This window comes from Neophocaena asiaeorientalis, unplaced genomic scaffold (assembly GCF_003031525.2).
Source record: "Neophocaena asiaeorientalis asiaeorientalis breed wild unplaced genomic scaffold, Neophocaena_asiaeorientalis_V1.1 scaffold46, whole genome shotgun sequence".
In the NCBI taxonomy this organism is placed as follows: domain Eukaryota; kingdom Metazoa; phylum Chordata; class Mammalia; order Artiodactyla; family Phocoenidae; genus Neophocaena; species Neophocaena asiaeorientalis.
In genome coordinates, this window is record NW_020175393.1 from 8,885,656 (window position 1) to 8,904,247 (window position 18,592).

Below are 18,592 nucleotides of genomic sequence, written 5' to 3' on the forward strand. Positions count from 1 at the left end.
GAATAAGAAAAATATTTCTAAGAATAATTATCCTCTTTGTGACTGTGTCCCCTCCCTCTGCTTCAGAACAGCAACCAGGTGCAGAATTAAGCAGAAGGTCCTGACCTTCGTCAAGGTTAACAAGACAGCTAACGGAATAGCCTGGAGGAGGTACCTGGGCTGGGTGGGGATGGGGGCCAGGGATCTAGGAGGCCCTTTTAGTGAACTACCTACCTTACTCTGCAATCTCAGTCCTCACGGGGGTGAGGTGGGGCGAGGGTGTGTGTGTAAGGGATGCTTGCTCCTCCGGGCCTAGAAGGACTGAGGACCAGGGATGGGAATTCCGTGTTATGTCAACCTCATTTTAGCGTCTATTTTACAGCACTTCGCGGTGTACAAAGTGTGTTTGCTGTGTCACTGAATAGACTGTAAACAGTCCTCCTAGTTTACAAATGAAGAAACAAAAGGGATGTCCGGCTGCCTTCCACCCTGATGGGTCATCTGTCTCTGCTGGGCTCTCTGCACACCCACTGCTTAAAGCATGTGGGCTGGGGGACTTCCCTGGTGGCACAGTGGTTAAGAGTCTGCCTGCCAATGCAGCGGGCGCGGGTTTGATCCCTGGTCTGGGAAGATTCCACATGCTGTGGAGTGGCAAAGCCCGTGCGTCACAACTACTGAGCCTGCGCTCTAGAGCCCACGAGCCACAACTAGAGTCTGTGTGCCACAACTACTGAAGCCCGCGCGCCTAGAGCCCATGGTCTGCAACGAGAGAGGCCACCGCCATGAGGGGCCCGTGCACCATGGCGAGGGGTGGCCCCCGCTCGCCGCAACTAGAGAAAGCCCGCGCAGCAACGAAGATCCTACGCAGCCAAAAAGAACATAAAACAAAAAAAAACATGCACATGGTCTGCAGTTTGGTTTACCCCAGAGAGTAATGTAACTCTGGGTAAGCCTACAATTCTTAGAACCTGGAAGCCGGAATTTCCAAGAAGAATAAAGATTTCTGAGAGTAGCAGTACCCCAGGATCCAGAAACCACCAGTTTTCTCTCTCCAGTTTGGACTGGGGATGGGAGAGAAAGATAATCCCAGTAAATACGGGCATTTAGCACACTCCTCACTGTTTCAGTATTATCCTTATTTAATATGGTATATATGCATATTTGAGACCATGTATTAACAGGGTATACTTAAGAAATGGTCCCAGTTTCCAGTGGGTAAATTAGGATTAATCAGTAATGATTACATTTGCTGAAAGACTTCAACGAATACAGATGTAGGCTTAATACATTTTACAGAGTGATTTATGATATAAGCTTACAGATCTCTTACTAGTATAGAATATACAGGTTGATATCACTTAAATGGCCTTATTCTCATATGAATCAACCACCTTCCAACCTCAGAGAATTTCAGGTAAAATCATGTTACGTCTAACTCCACGGGTTCGCTCCATTCCTTTACAGAACTGGAACTCTGTGGTCTCAGGTACCAGGATATTAAGCAGACGGAGGCCTACAGCTCACCATTTACAGTAAATTACATGGTAACTTTCAATGGCAATGGCACTTATTCCACAGCAGTTGTTATACAATTTTCAAGTTGTTATACAAATTTATACAATTTTCTCACCATGCTATTGTTTGACAGCTCTTAAAAGTTCCATAGAGCCATTAAATTACAGATCAAATGATACTGTCCTGTGATTATATATGTCTCATGAACGTAGACAGGTTTACTTCAAACGGCAATCTACGCATGTTCACAAAATGATTTATCATCAAGTGAAAGTGCTCACCAATGTGACGAGAGATGCACAGACAGAGGACAAAACCCTAACAGGTAGCACTCTGTAGCACAGAGGACAAAACCCTAACAGGTAGCACTCTGTAGCACAGACAGAGGACAAAACCCTAACAGGTAGCACTCTGTAGCACAGACAGAGGACAAAACCCTAACAGGTAGCACTCTGTAGCACAGACAGAGGACAAAACCCTAACAGGTAGCACTCTGTAGCACAGACAGAGGACAAAACCCTAACAGGTAGCACTCTGTATCAACAAGTTGGCCATTTCGTGATGCGTCACGAAAGGAAACATTTGACATTATTCCAAAACTGGCAGAAAAGTGGGCAAGTACAGAGCAGGGAGATGGTTATGTATTACACAAAGTGCTCAAAACCCTGAGTCCAAATAAGAGTTTCTTGAGGAGATTTTTATTTCTCAGGCCTGCAAATGGCATTTGTATTACGAGAAGTTTATAAGTTAAAACACAAATGCTCAACAACCCAAATTTCTTCAACGACACAAATTTGAGTGTTACAGTCACTGATGAATGATGATGGTGATGACAACATACTGAAGGCCTGCTGTGAATCAGGGACTACACACACACACACACACACACACACACTGCTAGGTTTCACAGAAATCCTGCACAATATTTTTTTTTCATTAAAAAAAATTTTATTTATTTAGGCCACACCATGCAGCTTGCTGGATCTTAGTTCCCCAGCCAGGGATTGAACCTGGGCCCTCAGAACCTCAGCAGTGAAAGCATGGAGTCCTAACCACTGGACCACCAGGGAATTCCCTACAAATTTTTATTTTTTATTTTTTTTTTGCGGTACGTGGGCCTCTCACCGCTGTGGCCTCTCCCGTTGCGGAGCACAGGCTCCGGACGTGCAGGCTCAGCGGCCATGGCTCACGGGCCCAGCTGCTCCGCAGCATGTGGGATCTTCCCAGACCAGGGCACGAACCTGTGTCCCCTGCATCGGCAGGCGGACTCTTAACCACTGCGCCACCAGGGAAGCCCCAAATTTTTATTTTTTAAACAAATGAGAAATTGACCAGAGAACTAATTTCCCCCAGAGCACATAGCTGGTAAAGAAATTGAATTGAGATTTAAACCCTGCACCATCTGATTCTAAAGCCTCAGCCTTAGCTCCTTGCCTGCCTGCACATGTCCACAGATGCACATCTGTCCATCTGGACATGGCTTAGGTTTTCAGCTCAAACACAGAGCTAAACCTCTCAAAACCATTGAGAACCAGCCGCCTCTCTGTGTCAGTGGGAAGGAGGATGTTCCCCAGGCCCCTTGTCAGTGCATCGCACTGCAGGCAATTCAGGCCTGGGACCGTGGGGGAGCTGTGCCCTCGGAGCCCTGACCGCTGTCTTCCAAAGTCAGGTAACTGCCTCAGCTGGTTTCTTTTTCTTTCTTTTTTTTTTTTTTTTTTTTTGCGGTACGCGGGCCTCTCACTGTTGTGGCCTCTCCTGTTGCGGAGCAGAGGCTCCGGACGCGCAGGCTCAGCGGCCATGGCTCACGGGCCCAGCCGCTCCGCGGCATGTGGCATCTTCCCGGACCGGGGCACAGACCTGTGTTCCCTGCATCGGCAGGCAGACTCTCAACCACTGCACCACCAGGGAAGCCCTCAGCTGGTTTCTTGAACTGTGCTGAATTTTGCTCACAGCCAGACCCACAGATTCGCCTTGAGTGGAAGCAGGAGCCTGGGCAGGGAACAGGAAGCTGTGGCCAGCACTTCCCTCTCGCCTCCTCAGCAGAGCCCACCTTGGCCTCCTCTTCGGCCTGCAAGGGTGGAAGGGCCTGTGACGGTCACAGGCCAGAAGTCAGGTCACCTGCTGGATGAGCTTGTGCTATGCTGACCTCCTGGCCCCTAAAGAGCAGTCACTCCTCACCTTCCTTCCTTCCCCGCCGTCTCCCTCGAAAAGTCCCTGAGCTACCTGACGGTGCTCCATATGGGGGGAATATACTCCCTTTAATAAAATATTGAGGAGAGCTACCCAAGTGTCCCAGGCAGGCCCAGAGGACAAGAGCAGGACCCCCTCCTAGGACTGTGCCTCCTGCACCTTCCCCGTCCTTGCATGGTCCCAGTTTTTCATCTCCACTTGGCAAACTATCCTCAGAAGGTTGACTGTGTCTTCACAGTGCCCTAAAGGGAGTTGTGAGCTACCACAGTGGCCTTGAATCAAGATTTTCTTGTTTTGGGGGGGGCCTGAGTCATCTCTGCACATTAAGCTCACAGGTCACAAGGTGTGGTTGCACCTGACCCAGCCTAATACCGGCTCCTGGCAAATAAGCCCAAGGAGGTGTGGTGCCTGGGGTGACGTCTTAACCTTTCCTCCTCAGTCTGAGGCTACACGCTGGCTCGGGCCTTTCCACCCACCTGCAAGACACTGCTGGCCCAAGATGGCGCCTGTGCCTAACGTGGTCACACCTTCCTTAGTAGCCCTCCTCTGCTCAGAATCTCCTGGTTCACCCCCTCTCTTCCCAGGGAGTTCATAGAGGGATTGTTGCCATGACCCAGAGCGACTCCTACCTGGGAAAAACATTCACTCATTCATTCAACAAACATTTACTGAGTGCTGATATCGTGTCAGGCACTGTCCTAGGCACTTGGTAACACCCAAGTTGAAGAGACATCAACTTGATTTGGGAAACCATATCCTCTGATTTTGCTCTCTTCCAAAACATGACTCTGACAGATCCCAGAACATTCCAGAATCGGAAGGGACTTTCCAAATCATCTAAACCATCGGCCCCCTTTTACTGGTCAGTAAGCGTAGGGGCCAGGTCCTAGGTCTCCCAAGCCAGTATTCTTTGGGCTTCCTCATTTACTGTCTATTCTGCTCATTCAGAAAGCAATGCTCTGTGTGACCTTGGGCAAGCCCCTTCCCCTCGCTGGGCCTCAACCTTCTGCCTGAGGACTGGTGGAGCTGGATGAGACAGAGTCCCCAAAGGCCATATCTAAGACTTTCTGGACCTCATCTTATACTACTTTTAAAGACTCTTGGGGTTCACGGTAAACTTTCTCCTTGTGTATGCCACATCTTCCCACCTATAATATATGCTCCTGGGGCAGGGGGCAGAGGCCAGTTTACAGCCCCAGGTCACCCACAGCACTGCAGACATAGTGGGAACTCAATTGTTTTTAGTTGATTGAACCAGAAGAGGCCACGTTGCTTTTTTAAACGTTAGCCACAGGTGAGAAAAAGGCTATTCAGATATAAGACATCACTACTTAAGGCAGTCAAACAAAACTCATCATAGGAAACACTGAATATAGAATACTGCCATCTCTGATCAAAAGAATGGCAATACCATTCTGTTCTACAGATACCTGTTTTTTTTTTTTTGATATTTGGGTCCAAATATAAATTTATATATGTGTATATATTTCTTAGCTAGGATCAATTCTTAGTCAGGAACTTAGGCTTTGAAGCATTAATGAGTCCAAGTGTTTTTACACTTCTCTAAGAGGATTTGCATTTGCTTGCTCTTAAGTGTTACACCAGGGAATCAGGCTCAGACAACACACTCACCAGCCTTTTGACCATGGCTAAGTTACCTAGGCTCTGTGCCTCAGTTTCCTACCTCATAGAATTGGTATAAGGAGTAAATAAGTCAATATGTGTAAAGTGCCTCCTAGTACAATGCCTGGAATGTATGAAGCACTATGTAAACGTCTGTGAAAGAGATTAACCCACATATGTGCTAGTAACACTTACATGGGGGACACAATTGGGAATGAAAGTATAATTACAAATATTCACGATATTTATGAATTCCAAACACATTTCCTGATGGTTGCAGACGAGAGTTTAGTAATCTGTTGTAAGACGTAATTTTTACACACACATACGTGTTTTCCACAACATGTGAGAAGATCTCCCTTTGGCTGTGGATGCAGAGAAGAGAGTTAACTGCAAGGACAAAAGTGGTAGTAATTTTCAAAGCCACACATAAGGTGTTCAGAGAAGATTTCAATCTAGTGATGTCTTTTTTAAAAACTTCTTTCTTTCTTTTTTTTAATTAATTAACATTTATTTTTGGCTGCGTTGGGTCTTTGTTGCTGCGCGGGCTTTCTCTAGTTGCGGCGAGCAGGGGCTACTCTTTGTTACAGTGTGGGGGCTTCTCATTGCAGTGGCTTCTCTTGTTGCAGAGCATGGGCTCTAAGTGTGCGGGCTTCAGTAGCTGTGGCACGTGGGCTCAGCAGTTGTGGCTCGGGGGCTCTAGAGCGCAGGCTCAGTAGTTGTGGCGCATGGGCGTAGTTGCTCTGCAGCATATGGGATCTTCCCAGACCAGGGCTCAAACCCATGTCCCCTGCACTGGCAGGCGGATTCTTAACCACTGTGCCACCAGGGAAGTCCCTAGTGATGTCTTTAGTAGGTTCTTCATCTTAATACGCAGACAACCTTGGATTGTCTGCTAATGAAGGAAATCAGTACCAAGGATAAATGGTGATGTGAGGATCAGAATAATCTACACACTGCTAACTAGTTCCCCAATAACTGAGAGTTCCTTGCGCCACCTAGGGGTCAACGTTGCTCCTTGGGCATGCTTCACAGAAGCTGTGTAAAATCCGAGTGCGCTTAGGTCTTTCTAAGGCACGTTAGTTCTCTGGTAAGGAGCATCTGTGACTGTGGAAGGATCAGGAAGTGCTATCCCAGAATGTCGGGGTGCCTCTTATAAGTCACCCACATCAAGGCTGGAACCACCACGGTTTAACTCCCCCGGTGCCTACCTGCCCTGGAACGCAAGCCAGCCTTCATCTCCTTAACTGATCACTGGGCTGCGGGTCAAACCCAAAACTGCCTTCCCTCCGCCTAATTATCCCAGGAAATCAAGGCCTGAATCTCACCTGGGAACTGGCCTGTCACCCACCAGTGCCAGCCACTTAGGGACCTGGGCATCGGGCAGGAGCAGGGCCCGAAGCAGCAGCACCCGGGCAGCTTCACTCACCACACAATCGTCGATGATTTCCGAGAGCCGTGTCCGGTGTTTCCTCCCCAGCCTCATGATTTTTTTCCACGTGTAGTAGTACTCCACACACTGAGCCACCGTCTTGGACTTCACCTGCCGGGAAAGGCACCTCAAGATCAGCTCCAGCAGTGGGCAGGGTGCAAAGCAGCAAGCTTTTGTGCAAGTTTAAGTTTGTAATAGGTATTAGGTTTATGCAGTTGAATAAAAACATATACATGGTGAAAAGTCTCCTCCCCACACCCGTTCTCCATCCATCCATCCATCTGTTCCCCCCATACCCCTGCAACACAGCTGGCCCCTCTTATTCATATCTTGGGTGTCATTCCAGAATTTCTTTACATATATACCAACAAACAGGAAAATATTTTCCTCCCCACCATTCTGCCTCACAAAAGGTAGCACACTCTATGTACTGCTTTGCATCTTGACTTTTTTTCGCAAGATAGCTTGGAGATTTTTTTCACATTCGTCCATAGAGAGCTCGTTCCCTTTTTTAACCCATAAAGCAGCAAATGCTTTTTCAAATGCTTGAATGTATTTGGCTCTCCAACTTGTTGACATTCAAAATCTATTTATGAAAAATGTTCCTTAGTAATCGAACAGGAATATAAGACAAAAGTTATGACGACAAGAGCTTAGTGTTTGCAGAAAACAAGCCTTGCCCTCTTCTCCCCCAAAGGGGCAAAGATAAATGTGTTTTAAAGAGAAAAACATTCCTTTGTTTAGTTCATAGTGCTCTAAGCTCAAAGTGGGGTTCAGTAATGTGGGTTTTCTGGAGGTAGATAAAAAGGCTGGCTGTCCCCTTGGGGGCAGGAACATGGCCACCTGCATAGTGAGAATGAAAAGAGTACCTTCAGAAGTCTGGTCTCCTCAAAGGTGGCCCCTTCACGTCCACCTGATATCATGAATTTCTACATTAGAATCACCCAGGGAGGGAGGATAGAGTCCCAGAGAACCCTTGTTTTAAGTCCTGCATTGCCTGGTGAGCACGACACATGAATCCATCAGGTGCGGGGCCTTTAAGGAATGAGGCTGAGGACAGATCAGTCCCGGGGGAAGGTGACCCAGGAGAGATGGGAGCCTGGGAGCTGCTGGGATAGAGGGCAGCAAAGAGTCCAGTGGCCTCCAGGGCAGAGTAAGTAAGTCGGGTGCGAATTCAGATCTGAAGACGGAGGCAAGCTGGAGAAAAAGTCCACCTATTCTGATTCTCATCCAGTCAAGGCCCAGGATTAAAGACAGGAGACATGAACCCGGGACAACACTGAGGCCCAGCCCAGAGCCAATGGCAGCTGTCACCTGGGACCCTGTTCTCTGTGGACCTGAGCATCTTAATAACTCAGTATGGCTCCATCATTCATCATTTTGCTGAAACACTCTGAATCATTGTAACTTTTGGCCTAAACCATCTCTCAGCCAATTAAGGCCTATTATGTTTATTATGTCCTGGATAAAGCACTATTTCATCTTTGTTAAAGAGCTCTACTTTGCTGTGAAATGCTATATATGTAACATGTTATAGTTGTTACTATTATTATTATGTGGCCGTACCACACAGCTTTCGGGATCTTAGTTCCCTGACCAGGGATTGAACCTGTGCCCCCTGCAGTGGAAGCTTGGAGTCTTAACCACTGGACCACCAGGGAAGTCCCTGTAACATATTATTTTTATTAACACTGTCCTTATGATCAGGGGCCCAACACCAGAAACTCTGCTAGGGGGACGGCTCATATTCTCCCTTCTCCAATCCCCCCTCCCCCAATTCTGTCAGAAACACTATAGATCTGTCAAATACACATGAAATAGTTTATATAAATTGTGAACCAGAAGCCTCAGGTCTATTTATTCTGACAGAATGCATGAATTACACATTTTAATTAAGATAAGAATACCCCTCCCCCCGACTGCCACATCCAAATAATCTATATTCTCCTGCCCCCACATCCCTAACACCAGGGCCAAGCCATCCATAACAAATACCATCCTTTACCAGCAAGAGATGGAAGACAGTCTTTTGTTGACAGTCTTAAGCCAGTAACCAAATAGTTCTATATATCTTTGGGTGTACAACTTCCCAAATTTGGTTTCAAGTGAGCAATGGGAAAAAGAATACTTACCATCTTCTGTACAAAAATAAAGTCTTTGTTGTAAGTGGCTAGTGCTTTATTAAACAGTTTTCTTTCTAGGGAGGTCCACTTGTCCGAACCTACAACGAAACACACATTTCATAAAAAAACAGCTCAGTTCTCCTCACTTGTGGTTGCTGGTTCACTTAGCTAAGTTACGAACTACAACTGTTCAGCATGTGATAGAATACATATCACACTCCTTTCTGAACAGGAAGTGTAGTGTAATGGTTAGGGACCCTGACACCCGGGTTCAGAGCTCAGCCGTGGCCTTGACCTTGGCAAGTTATTGAGCCTAAGACTCAGTTTTATTACCTACAAATGGGAATAATTCTGACTGTCTCCACCTCTTAAGATTTCTGTGAAGGTTAAAGAAGGTAATGCCCAAAAAGTGTCTAGCTTAGTAACTGGAAAACCATGAATGCTTAATGGAGTTTAGCTACAGTTTTTTTTCATGTAATTAGGATGAAGGCAAGCATTCACGTAGCAAGTGATCCTCACATGTGCTGGATTCAGCAGTCTTCACCCTCAAGATGTTCACAATCTAGTGGGGAGAAAACCAGGAGGCCCTGCATTCAAGGTGATGATTGCGAGGATGAAGGGAGGGGTCGGGTGCCGATAGGGCACAAAGGAGGGACAGCACACGCAGGTTAGGGCAGCTGGGAAGGCTTCCAGGTGGAGAGAACACCTGAGCGGGGTTTAAAAAGACACAGAAGCAAGTCAGGCAAGAAGGAGATGGAAGGGAATTCTGGGGAGAGAAAGTGGCATGTGCAAAGTCAGAGGCAAGCAGTGAGAGGACACATGTCATTCATCCATTCATCCATTCGGCAGATACTTCTTAGGAGTTTACTACATGCAAGACACAAGGGGAAAAAAACCTAATACTTATAAGCGCTTACTATGTGCCAGGCTCTAAAGTACTTCACAGATAGTAGTCATTTGGTTCGACAGACAATCTGTAAGACTGGTATTACTGCTACCCATTTTACAGATGAGGAAATGGAGGTGTTCAAGAAATAAGCAGTAATCCAGTACAACTCAACTACAGGGTTCCAGCAGAGGGAAAGCAGATGAGGCTGAGAGGTGAGAGGGACCGGTTCCTGACAAATCTGCAGACCAATGAAGAAGAGGCCTTGCAGTGCCGGGCTGGTGCATCTTGCCTTGCTGGCTGAACTTGACATTCTTGTCAAAGCAGGATATGCAGATGTTTACAGAGAATGGTACTGGCCTATTTCCAAGGCAAGTCCTACTTCTGGGGGCTCAATCACTGTGGCTGGTTTGCAGAAACTCGGCCTCATTCTAATTTTTTGAATTCCCTGTATCTCTGATTCTTTGGATGGTACATGGGTGGGCTTTTGATAAGCCTCTACTTTTCAGAGCTGTAATCCCCCAAACTATAGTATTTTTCCTTCCAACCAGAACAAGCCCAAGATTTCCATTTTGCTATGCTTGACGGAGGGGCTAAAGTAAGAAAACCTGAATTGCTTCTTCCCTCAAAAGGTTGAGCCCAAATCATTCAAACAAGTGAAACCACGCCTGGCAGGCAGGCAGGAGGCAGACAGCCTTGGGTCCTTGAGAAAATATGTGACTCAGTGATGTCAGCTCAGATTTCTGAAATAAACACCTTCTTTGTGTGACTCCCTGATGGGTCCTTAAGCCAAGAGCTCTGGCTCCAGATGCAGGATATGCTCTCCACAGCTGGGCTGCTTCAGGCCCCTATAAAAGTAGGGCCACCACCTGATTTCTTTGGTTTGTTTCTCTCTTTAATTCTAGAAGGAAAGCAGCTTTCTGATTAACCCTCGGAAGAAGGAAGCCTCTTCCACGGGTTCTGGAGACCAGGACATCTCTGGTTGTGCAAACCACCATAACAGGGAGAAGTGGGGCCAGAGGTTTGGAGAGGCTTTGCTAGAGTGGATGTGAGCAGAGCATGTCGGTGGGGTTTGGAGCTCTGGAGCACCGGCATCACCATTCCTCAACTTCTGTCTAACACTCAAGGGCTTCGGGTCCCAGCTCCCGTTTGCTCCCATTGCCCAGAGGCAGAGACAGAAAGAGCAAAACAGAAAGGCTGAACCAACAACTGAAAGACCAAAGAAGAGTTATGGCTCCTTTTAGGTATCCATTAAAACAGCAAAGAGAGATCAGAGAGGCAATGGTGTAAGAGGACCATGATGCGGACATGTCACACTAGCTGAGCCCATGGACAAGCATATAGGGAGGTTGCTGTGCTGCCCTGATACAGGTCCAGTCTGTGCAGCTCTGGGTTGCACCTCACATAGGAAGTTAGGGAATATTTTGCTGATGAAAACCCCCAATTAGATGAATGAGAATCCTTTCCACCCTCAGCCAGATCCTATGTTTCTCAAGTCAGAGCGCAGCTCGAAGCCCCCGTGAGACACTCACAGGGCCACGCAGCCTTCTCAGGCCAGCACCCAGCCTCTATGGTGGACACACTTTCTTCCACCCCACGCTAAGCCTGTCATCTGATTACTGTCCAAACCGCAGTGTTAAGTCCCCAGGTCTGTTTACTTGTGAGAGGTATGTCCCTACACATCCCGAGATGGCCTTCCAGCTGTAACCCCACAGAAGGTGAAGTGACTTCCTGGACCATCTGTTATGGGGGATCCTCAAGCCTCACGGGGGAAGGAGGCCTTCTCCCCATCAACTCTTTGGTGGTGTTTAGGGCTGCTGCCCTGTGATGGGGTCTTTAGTCTTCCCAATCCCAGAGTGTCCACTCGACACCACCAGTCCTGGATTGGAAGTGGGCTGCACCCTCGCAATTTCCTCTCTGTGCTGCCCCCGACCTGAGGTGCTCAGACGGTGAGAGATGGCTCCTCTACGTAGTCCTAGGGTCTGCGCTTTAGCACACGCGACTGTGCTGTGCGTGCGTGTCTGTCCAACAAGGGTGTCCACAAACTGAGAGGCAGAGGCGGGGCCAGACAAGTCCATCGCTTCTCACGCTCCATCTTCACTGCACCCTGATCATGGGATTGCCCACAGGACTGAGAATCCACTCCTGGGCTCTTGGGCTGAATTCCCAGGCTGAAGCCGGGTATATAGACATAATATCTGGATGCGCTTGCCCCAAATAATCAAGTCACTGTGCTGTGATAAAAGGGGTGACTTTAAGCAGGAGACCACAGGCTGCGAACCTGGTTCTGCCACTCACTCCTTCTGGGGCCCCTGCAAGTTTACTTCTCTGAGTCTCAGTTTCCTCTTTTGTGACTTGGGGATCCTGACGGTCATGCTGTGACTGGCAGCGTTTAGTCCGAAGTATGTGCACAGAGAATGCTTCAGATCTGGCCACTCGGACGGCAGATCCCAAATCAGCCTGCAGCCGTGGGACACACGCTGTCCCCTGCTGATATCTGTGGGCACTCATGAAGCCTGCCGGTCCCTGCAGCGTTCCCTGTCGTGTGTGTTCCCACCCACAGCCTTACTCTGGGCTACCTGTAACTTGCAGCCTTCTCCTCCCTGCCCCGAAATCCTCCTGTAATCCCGACAAGGCTCAGCGTCTCTCCTCCTGGGGTCTGTCTGGCAGGAGCATTTTCCTCCTTCTTGAACAAGGTTTTCTAAGCCAGCCCTTCTTGGATTCTATTTCTTGAACAAAGTCCAGGATAAAATGCAAAAGCGAGGCAGGGGGCTGCCCCAACTCCTCACCTGCCCTCCCCCTTTGAGATCCCTGCTGTCCACTCAGCATGTCCCTGGGGTTGATGGGCTGATGACACACACCCCCCCCACCCCCATCCATTCTCCCTGGGGATTCCTGGCTAGTGGGCGGTTATCAGCAGGGGTCCCTAACAAGACGATTAAGGCTAATTACAAAGAGCCTAATTAACTGGAGGAAACTGGTGCTGGAACAGTATCCAGAGGAAAAATGTTCTGAGCTTCGGTTGCTGGGAAACAGGCTCTGGATGGTGGCGAAATTTGGGACAATCTATAGCGAATGCAGGCAATTAAAAAGAGACGTGGAGGGGTGAGAGAAAGTTTGGGCACAGTATGTTTTAAAGAGGGGCCTGTCCGTCTTCCTTTCAAGCTTTTAAAAACTGTTCTCGATGCTGTTGTTATAGCAGTTACATAAGAAAGACATGCTCATTGTAGAAAAAGGAGGACCTGTTTCTACACCAGATCTTCATTTCCGTGAAAGGTTTTCCATGATGGGTGAAGACTGAGTAATATTTTTAGGGGTGCAGGTGAACCGGGTAATACCACAGTTCCCTCTGGAGGCCAAAGGCAGGGAGGCCTTGATCTGAATCCAGAACCTGAGCTTGTCCACTAGCCTCTTCTCCACAAGTGCCACATCAGGCAAAGCAGCAGAGTGAGTATTAACTCCGTTCCTGCGCTTCAGGGGATCACTCTCCAGCTAGCGACATGGGCTAAGGATGCCTGTGAGATGACTTCACAGCTGCGCTTCTTACAAAGTATTCTCTGGAGAATGTAATTCTGTCTCTTCACCAAACTGGGGCAGCTTCCAAGACAGAGACCATGCCTCCCCCCGACTGAACGGGTATATTCCCTCCAGGTCTCTCCCATCTCCGGAGTCAGGTCAGGGCTCATGACCCAGTGAGTGCTTGGGCTATGGTGGGGGCCCACAGTAGCCTCTGCTGAACCCTTGCCAAGACTCCCAGGGCCAGGTCTGACACCCCTCCACTCCGTGCCCATCTGCAGGAACTACCGGCTCAACGGAAAAACCAAAGACGCCGGAAGCTCTCTAATCACAACCAGGCATCCTTGTCACCCTGACAGACCCACACTCAAGCCTTCCCCACCCAACCCAACCGCTGACTGGGAGCCACTGCAAACAACCGCTGCAACTTATGGGCGGAGGGTGTGGAGAGAGGTCTGGACCCGGTGTGAATTAGAAAGCCTGGGGGCCACTGTGACAGCCCCCTTCCTCTGAGGATCTTAACAGGGCTCTTCCGGGCTTGCCAAGCTGCCCCCAGATCTGGGCAAGCTGCCCACCTACACTGATGTCTTTCCTGGGCCCCAGCACTGGTCGCTCTTTCCTTTTCTCACTGAACTGCTTGGGATGGGATGGGATGGGGTGGAAGGGCAGGTCAGGAGGGAAGTGATTTTCACAGGCTCCTGTCACTGTCTCCCCCAGTTCACAGTCTGCACCACTGAAACCAGTCTTGCCACCTTCCCTCCAGGGCACAGGCCGGGGAGGTCTGACCTCTCTCTAGACAACTGGAAGCCTGGGGTGCAATTCCAGGGCCGGAGTCGGGCGGGAGTGACACTGGCCACAGCCGCAGAGCTGGAAGCAGAGGAGATTTCAGAAGACAGTGTCCCAGCAAGGCTGGACCTGAGCTGACAGTCCTGCTGGAGAGCAACCCAAACAGGGCTTAGCACGAAGGCCAAGGCAGGACGGCGCCACGGGGGTGGGATTCACCGACACCCGGAACCAGTCAGAGGGTGGGGTGGTTAAAAGGGCGGAAGGCAGTCACGGCTGTTAGCTGGGGCACGTGACGGGGGTAGACTCTGTGGCCTCCTCTGTGTTCTGGAAGGGAACCGTCAAGGGGATGGAGTCAGGCCAGACTTCAGAGATCTGTGACCTTTGTCCTTTGTGCTCATAATTCTAGAAGATTCTCTGGGACCCAGTCTGTGATCACTTCCTGGAGAAGAGAGATTACTGGCAGACCTAGGCGAGCACCCTTTTCTTGGGGACACACAGCTAATGGGACACCAACCCTTCACACCGGACAGTTCCACCTCTCTTGTCTCCAAGGGTCAAAAGGATTCTGGAAGCAACAAGAGTGCCTCCTGGTCTGCTTATAGGGAAAGGGCGCAAGGGACGGGCAAAGGATTTTCCAGGAACCCCCAACTCCCGAAGATCACTGAATTTTAGCAGAGTTTAGGGCCTTCTAGTTTCAAAGCTTTTAGTACTATTTTAAGATTGTTGTTCGGTGTTGTTTGGGGTGGAGGTGGTCTCTAGCCCATAGCTTTCCCGTCTCTTTTATGTCATGACACACACTAAAAAGATCACAATACCTGCTTGGCATGCTGGGAAGAACTGGGGGAGATTTGGGGCCCAGACGAGGCTGCTCACAGCTGGAGATGAGCAGCCCAGAGGCGCCGCCCACCCCAGTCACCCCAGGGGCCGAGGGCAGCCACAGCAGATGCTAGGGAAGTCTCCTCGCTAAGCAGAGAAGCCTGACCCAGGCTCCAGGAGGCTGGACGGCCCGTCAGGGTTTAATGGGCAGCAGATGACGCTGGGAATTAAGAGGATTGAATTGTTTCCATGGCAGATTAGAGAGAACTCCCACATCTTCTACCCACACTTGGGGCAGACACCAAGCAGGAAATGATGGAGACAGTATTAAGAAACTGGCTCCTTGAGGCCATGGGGTTACATGATGGATTTCTTATCCAATGTGTCCATTCTGTGCTTGCCTAGTGCCAGCAGCAGCCTGTGTGCCGGGAGCGATCCACAGGCAGGCATCCCGGGCTTGCTGTGTTCAGGTGAGTGGCTTCTGAGGCCTTTCCACCCTGTGATGACAGGCAAGAGGGCCAACTCGGGAGAGGAGCCCGTTCTGCAAGGCAGACGGTGGTGGGGTCACAGGGAGCCCCCTGAGAACACGCCGGAATCTGCAGAACAGCCCTCACCTGAGGCCACATCTGGCCGCCTAGACTGAGGACTGGAAAAGGTATTTACTGGGTCCCCAAGGCCACTGAAGTACTTAGCACCCATCTACGCACGGTCCCCCCAGGCACCAGAGACACCTTCAAATGATTAACAACCAAGGGGCATTGGAGGACCCAGCCCTCTCTGAAACAGAGAACCCGGGCAGGTGCGTGGAGACCCCCAGAATGGACAGGGCTACTAGTTAACGGAAATACAAATGTTGACTCCAACTGCATTGTCACTGCAGGTTCCCCAGCCTGTTTCACTCTCTCTGCACGACTCTAACTCCATTCAACTCTCCAAGGTGTGTCCTCTTTCCCTCGTACTGGTGACGCCACCGTTAATCCACCCCCTCCTAAGAGAGACTCGTATGTATATGTACGTGTACATGTATCTGGGCATGCACACGTATACACGTGCATGTACACGTCTTTCTCCCGCCATTAGTGATCCGTCATTTAATAACTGCCTACCCCTCAGACTCCAAACTGCACAGGACAGGACTCTGTCTACATCTGTCACTGTCACTTCCCCCTCTTAGTGCTAGGCAGTTTCCTGTACATAGGAAGTGCTCATTAACTGTTCAACCAATGCACAATAAAGCTACTAGACTGTACCAGGCGTTGGGCTCCATATACTCTCTCAAAACGTCACAAAATCCTGCGAGGGATGGAGTATGAGCCCCACTTTACAGGTGAGGAGACCAAGGCTGCAGAAGGCCACGGGGTGCAGGCAAGATGTGAACCCACATCTACTGATCCCAAAGCCCAGGGGCCACTGCGTGCTGTTGCCTCTGTGGTCTACCCCCTGTGGCTCTTCCTCCGGGTGCACCGATCTCACTGCTGCACGTGCGGGCCTTGTCCCCTCGTCCAGCTCTTGGCACACCCAGGAGGGGCAGGCCCAGACAGACAAATGCCCGACAGCGACCAGCCAGCCGACACAGCTGCCCCACCACCTACGCCCCAGAGGCCTTGAGAGCACAAGCGGCGCTGAGGACAGAATGGGTGCTATTTGTTATTAAAAGGGGACACGACCAACACGCAGACAGCCCGCTCTTGGGAAGCAAGGGGGCACAGGGCTCCGGGCAACCTACCGGCATAGTGGTAATTTGCTAAAGGGTGACATTTTAACCTGACTGGCTTCCGCAGCAGCAGCATTTCCAGAGCAGCCTGCAGACCCGTGGGAGAGAAAAGGCGAGAGTCAGTCACGGGGCTTGTGTCCTCAGAAGACCATCTGCCTAACGGGGAAAACGAGCCAGCATTGCAGGGCCCGGGGGTGGGGGGCTGGAAGGAAAAACAGAGGAGACGCCCCGATTTGGGGTCTTCCTTCTGGTCAGCACCCAACAGGACTCATCATCCTAATACCTCCTCCACCCATGCCTGCAGCCAGCTGGTCTTGTCCCAAAAACCCAGGTGGCAGCCAAAACCCACTCCTTCCTTGGTGAGGGCCCCAGCTTCAGAGATACGGTGGAGCCTCCTCTGTTTGGAGGCTGAGTCTCTAAGGAAATGAGTGGGTGATCTGGAACTGTTTTTGCAGAAAAATCACATGTTTCATTACAACTGAACATCAACAGCTATATTAGTAATAACTGTACCACATACTGTCCTTCCAGGGAGCCTTGCTAAATAACCCTTTCAAATCTACGTCCCTCAGCCTCACTGAGTTTGTTAAAAAAGTGGTGCAGGTGGAGTTGAGCTGTGGATGGTTTGGGGATCTCAAATCTTGCTACTCCAAGTGTCGTCCATGGACCAGCAGCACGGGTATCCCCTGGGAGCAGGTTAGAAATGCAGCACCTTGGGCCCCGCCTCCAGAATTGCTGAATAAGAGCCTGCATTTTAACAAGACTCCCTAGGTGATGTGCGTGAATGTTAACAGTTTGAGAAGCACGGCTCTGCGGCACTGATCTTAAAAGGTCAAGGAGAGTTCTCCAACATTCTAGAGAACCCTTGAAGGGTATCAGTAATCTCATGAGAAGGTAGTATTGGGACATTTGTTTACTTTCACATTTTCATAAAATCAAAAAAGCAGGAGGTTAGCTCTGGTATAAGAATCAGGTATTTACTAAAGGGGAAGCTGAGGCTAGTGACGAAGTGCTCCAGCCAGGGGTCCAGGTTGAGCAGGCAAATGGTCAGCTCTGATTCTGGGAAAAGGGCACCAAAGTTCTGGTTTGGGGATGCCAGAGAACTGTGCCAAAAGTGGAAGAATGACACCAGATGGTGCACAGCGAACATTTCACTTTGGTTAGGGGAGCAAACGGTTCTATGAACGTCAAATTCTGGCTGATTTCCAGGTAGGGAGGAATGACCAGCAGAGTATGACAGACAGGTTATTTTAGGCCAAGCCTTGCTTCAGGAAGGCCTTCTACTTCCATCACTGCAGACCTGTTCCCCGATGTGAATTACAAGACTGCTGAAAAGAAATTCTAGTTTCCCAAAACAGATGTTGCCATCATTATTACTTAGGAACAGATGTGTAAACAGAAATCCAACTGGAGGTTTTCTGCAGGCTTTCAAATCCTGGCCTACTCATTGAGATAAGGAACATGGGAGGCACACCAACTGGTCATCATCTTAAGAGTTGGTTGTGAGGGGCATGAAACAACACAAAAACTTCGTAAAATACTTTTCAGAATTCTGACATGAAGCATATGAACCGGGAAGCCTCCTTTTCACAGTTCCTTACCATCACATCACCTTTGGCCTCGAAGAGAGAGTGCAAAGCAAATTCAGAATTGGTCCCTCCACCTGGCAACGCACTTGAACAGCACAAATTCAGGAGATTCTCCACTGTTGGGAACAAAGAGAGGCCACTGCATCAGAAAGAGCTCAGGGTCACCGGAAAGACAAACCGATCCTGGAGCCAGAGGCCCCCGGGAGAGGATCCAGCCCTTCCTGCCCAGTTCTTCCCATGCTGCCAATACCTCTTTGCTGGAAGTCGTGGTTTTCCAGCTCTGGCCAGGGCTTCCATACCAGTGTGGCCTTGTGTGTGTCCTGGGCCAGGGCAGAGACATCCTGGAGTTCTGGGATCTCCGCTTGGAATCTCAAGCCAATGTTGATGCGTCTTTAATCACAAGAAGAAAAACAACAGTGTGGT

At 49.5% G+C, this 18,592-nt stretch overlaps 1 protein-coding gene across 9 annotated transcripts in view; it reads right to left on the reverse strand.

Moving 5' to 3' along the window:
• Window positions 1-18,592, reverse strand: part of TRERF1 (transcriptional regulating factor 1) — a 226,292-nt gene that overhangs the window by 11,185 nt on the left and 196,515 nt on the right. For all 9 annotated transcript variants that reach the window (XM_024765906.1, XM_024765902.1, XM_024765907.1 and 6 more), the window contains 5 exons: window positions 18,420-18,559; window positions 18,182-18,285; window positions 16,593-16,668; window positions 8,872-8,960; window positions 6,737-6,850 (listed from right to left, as the gene is read on the reverse strand). In XM_024765906.1, coding sequence (XP_024621674.1) covers window positions 6,737-6,850; window positions 8,872-8,960; window positions 16,593-16,668; window positions 18,182-18,285; window positions 18,420-18,559 — 523 coding nt within the window. The remainder of the gene's footprint in view (window positions 1-6,736; window positions 6,851-8,871; window positions 8,961-16,592; window positions 16,669-18,181; window positions 18,286-18,419; window positions 18,560-18,592) is intronic.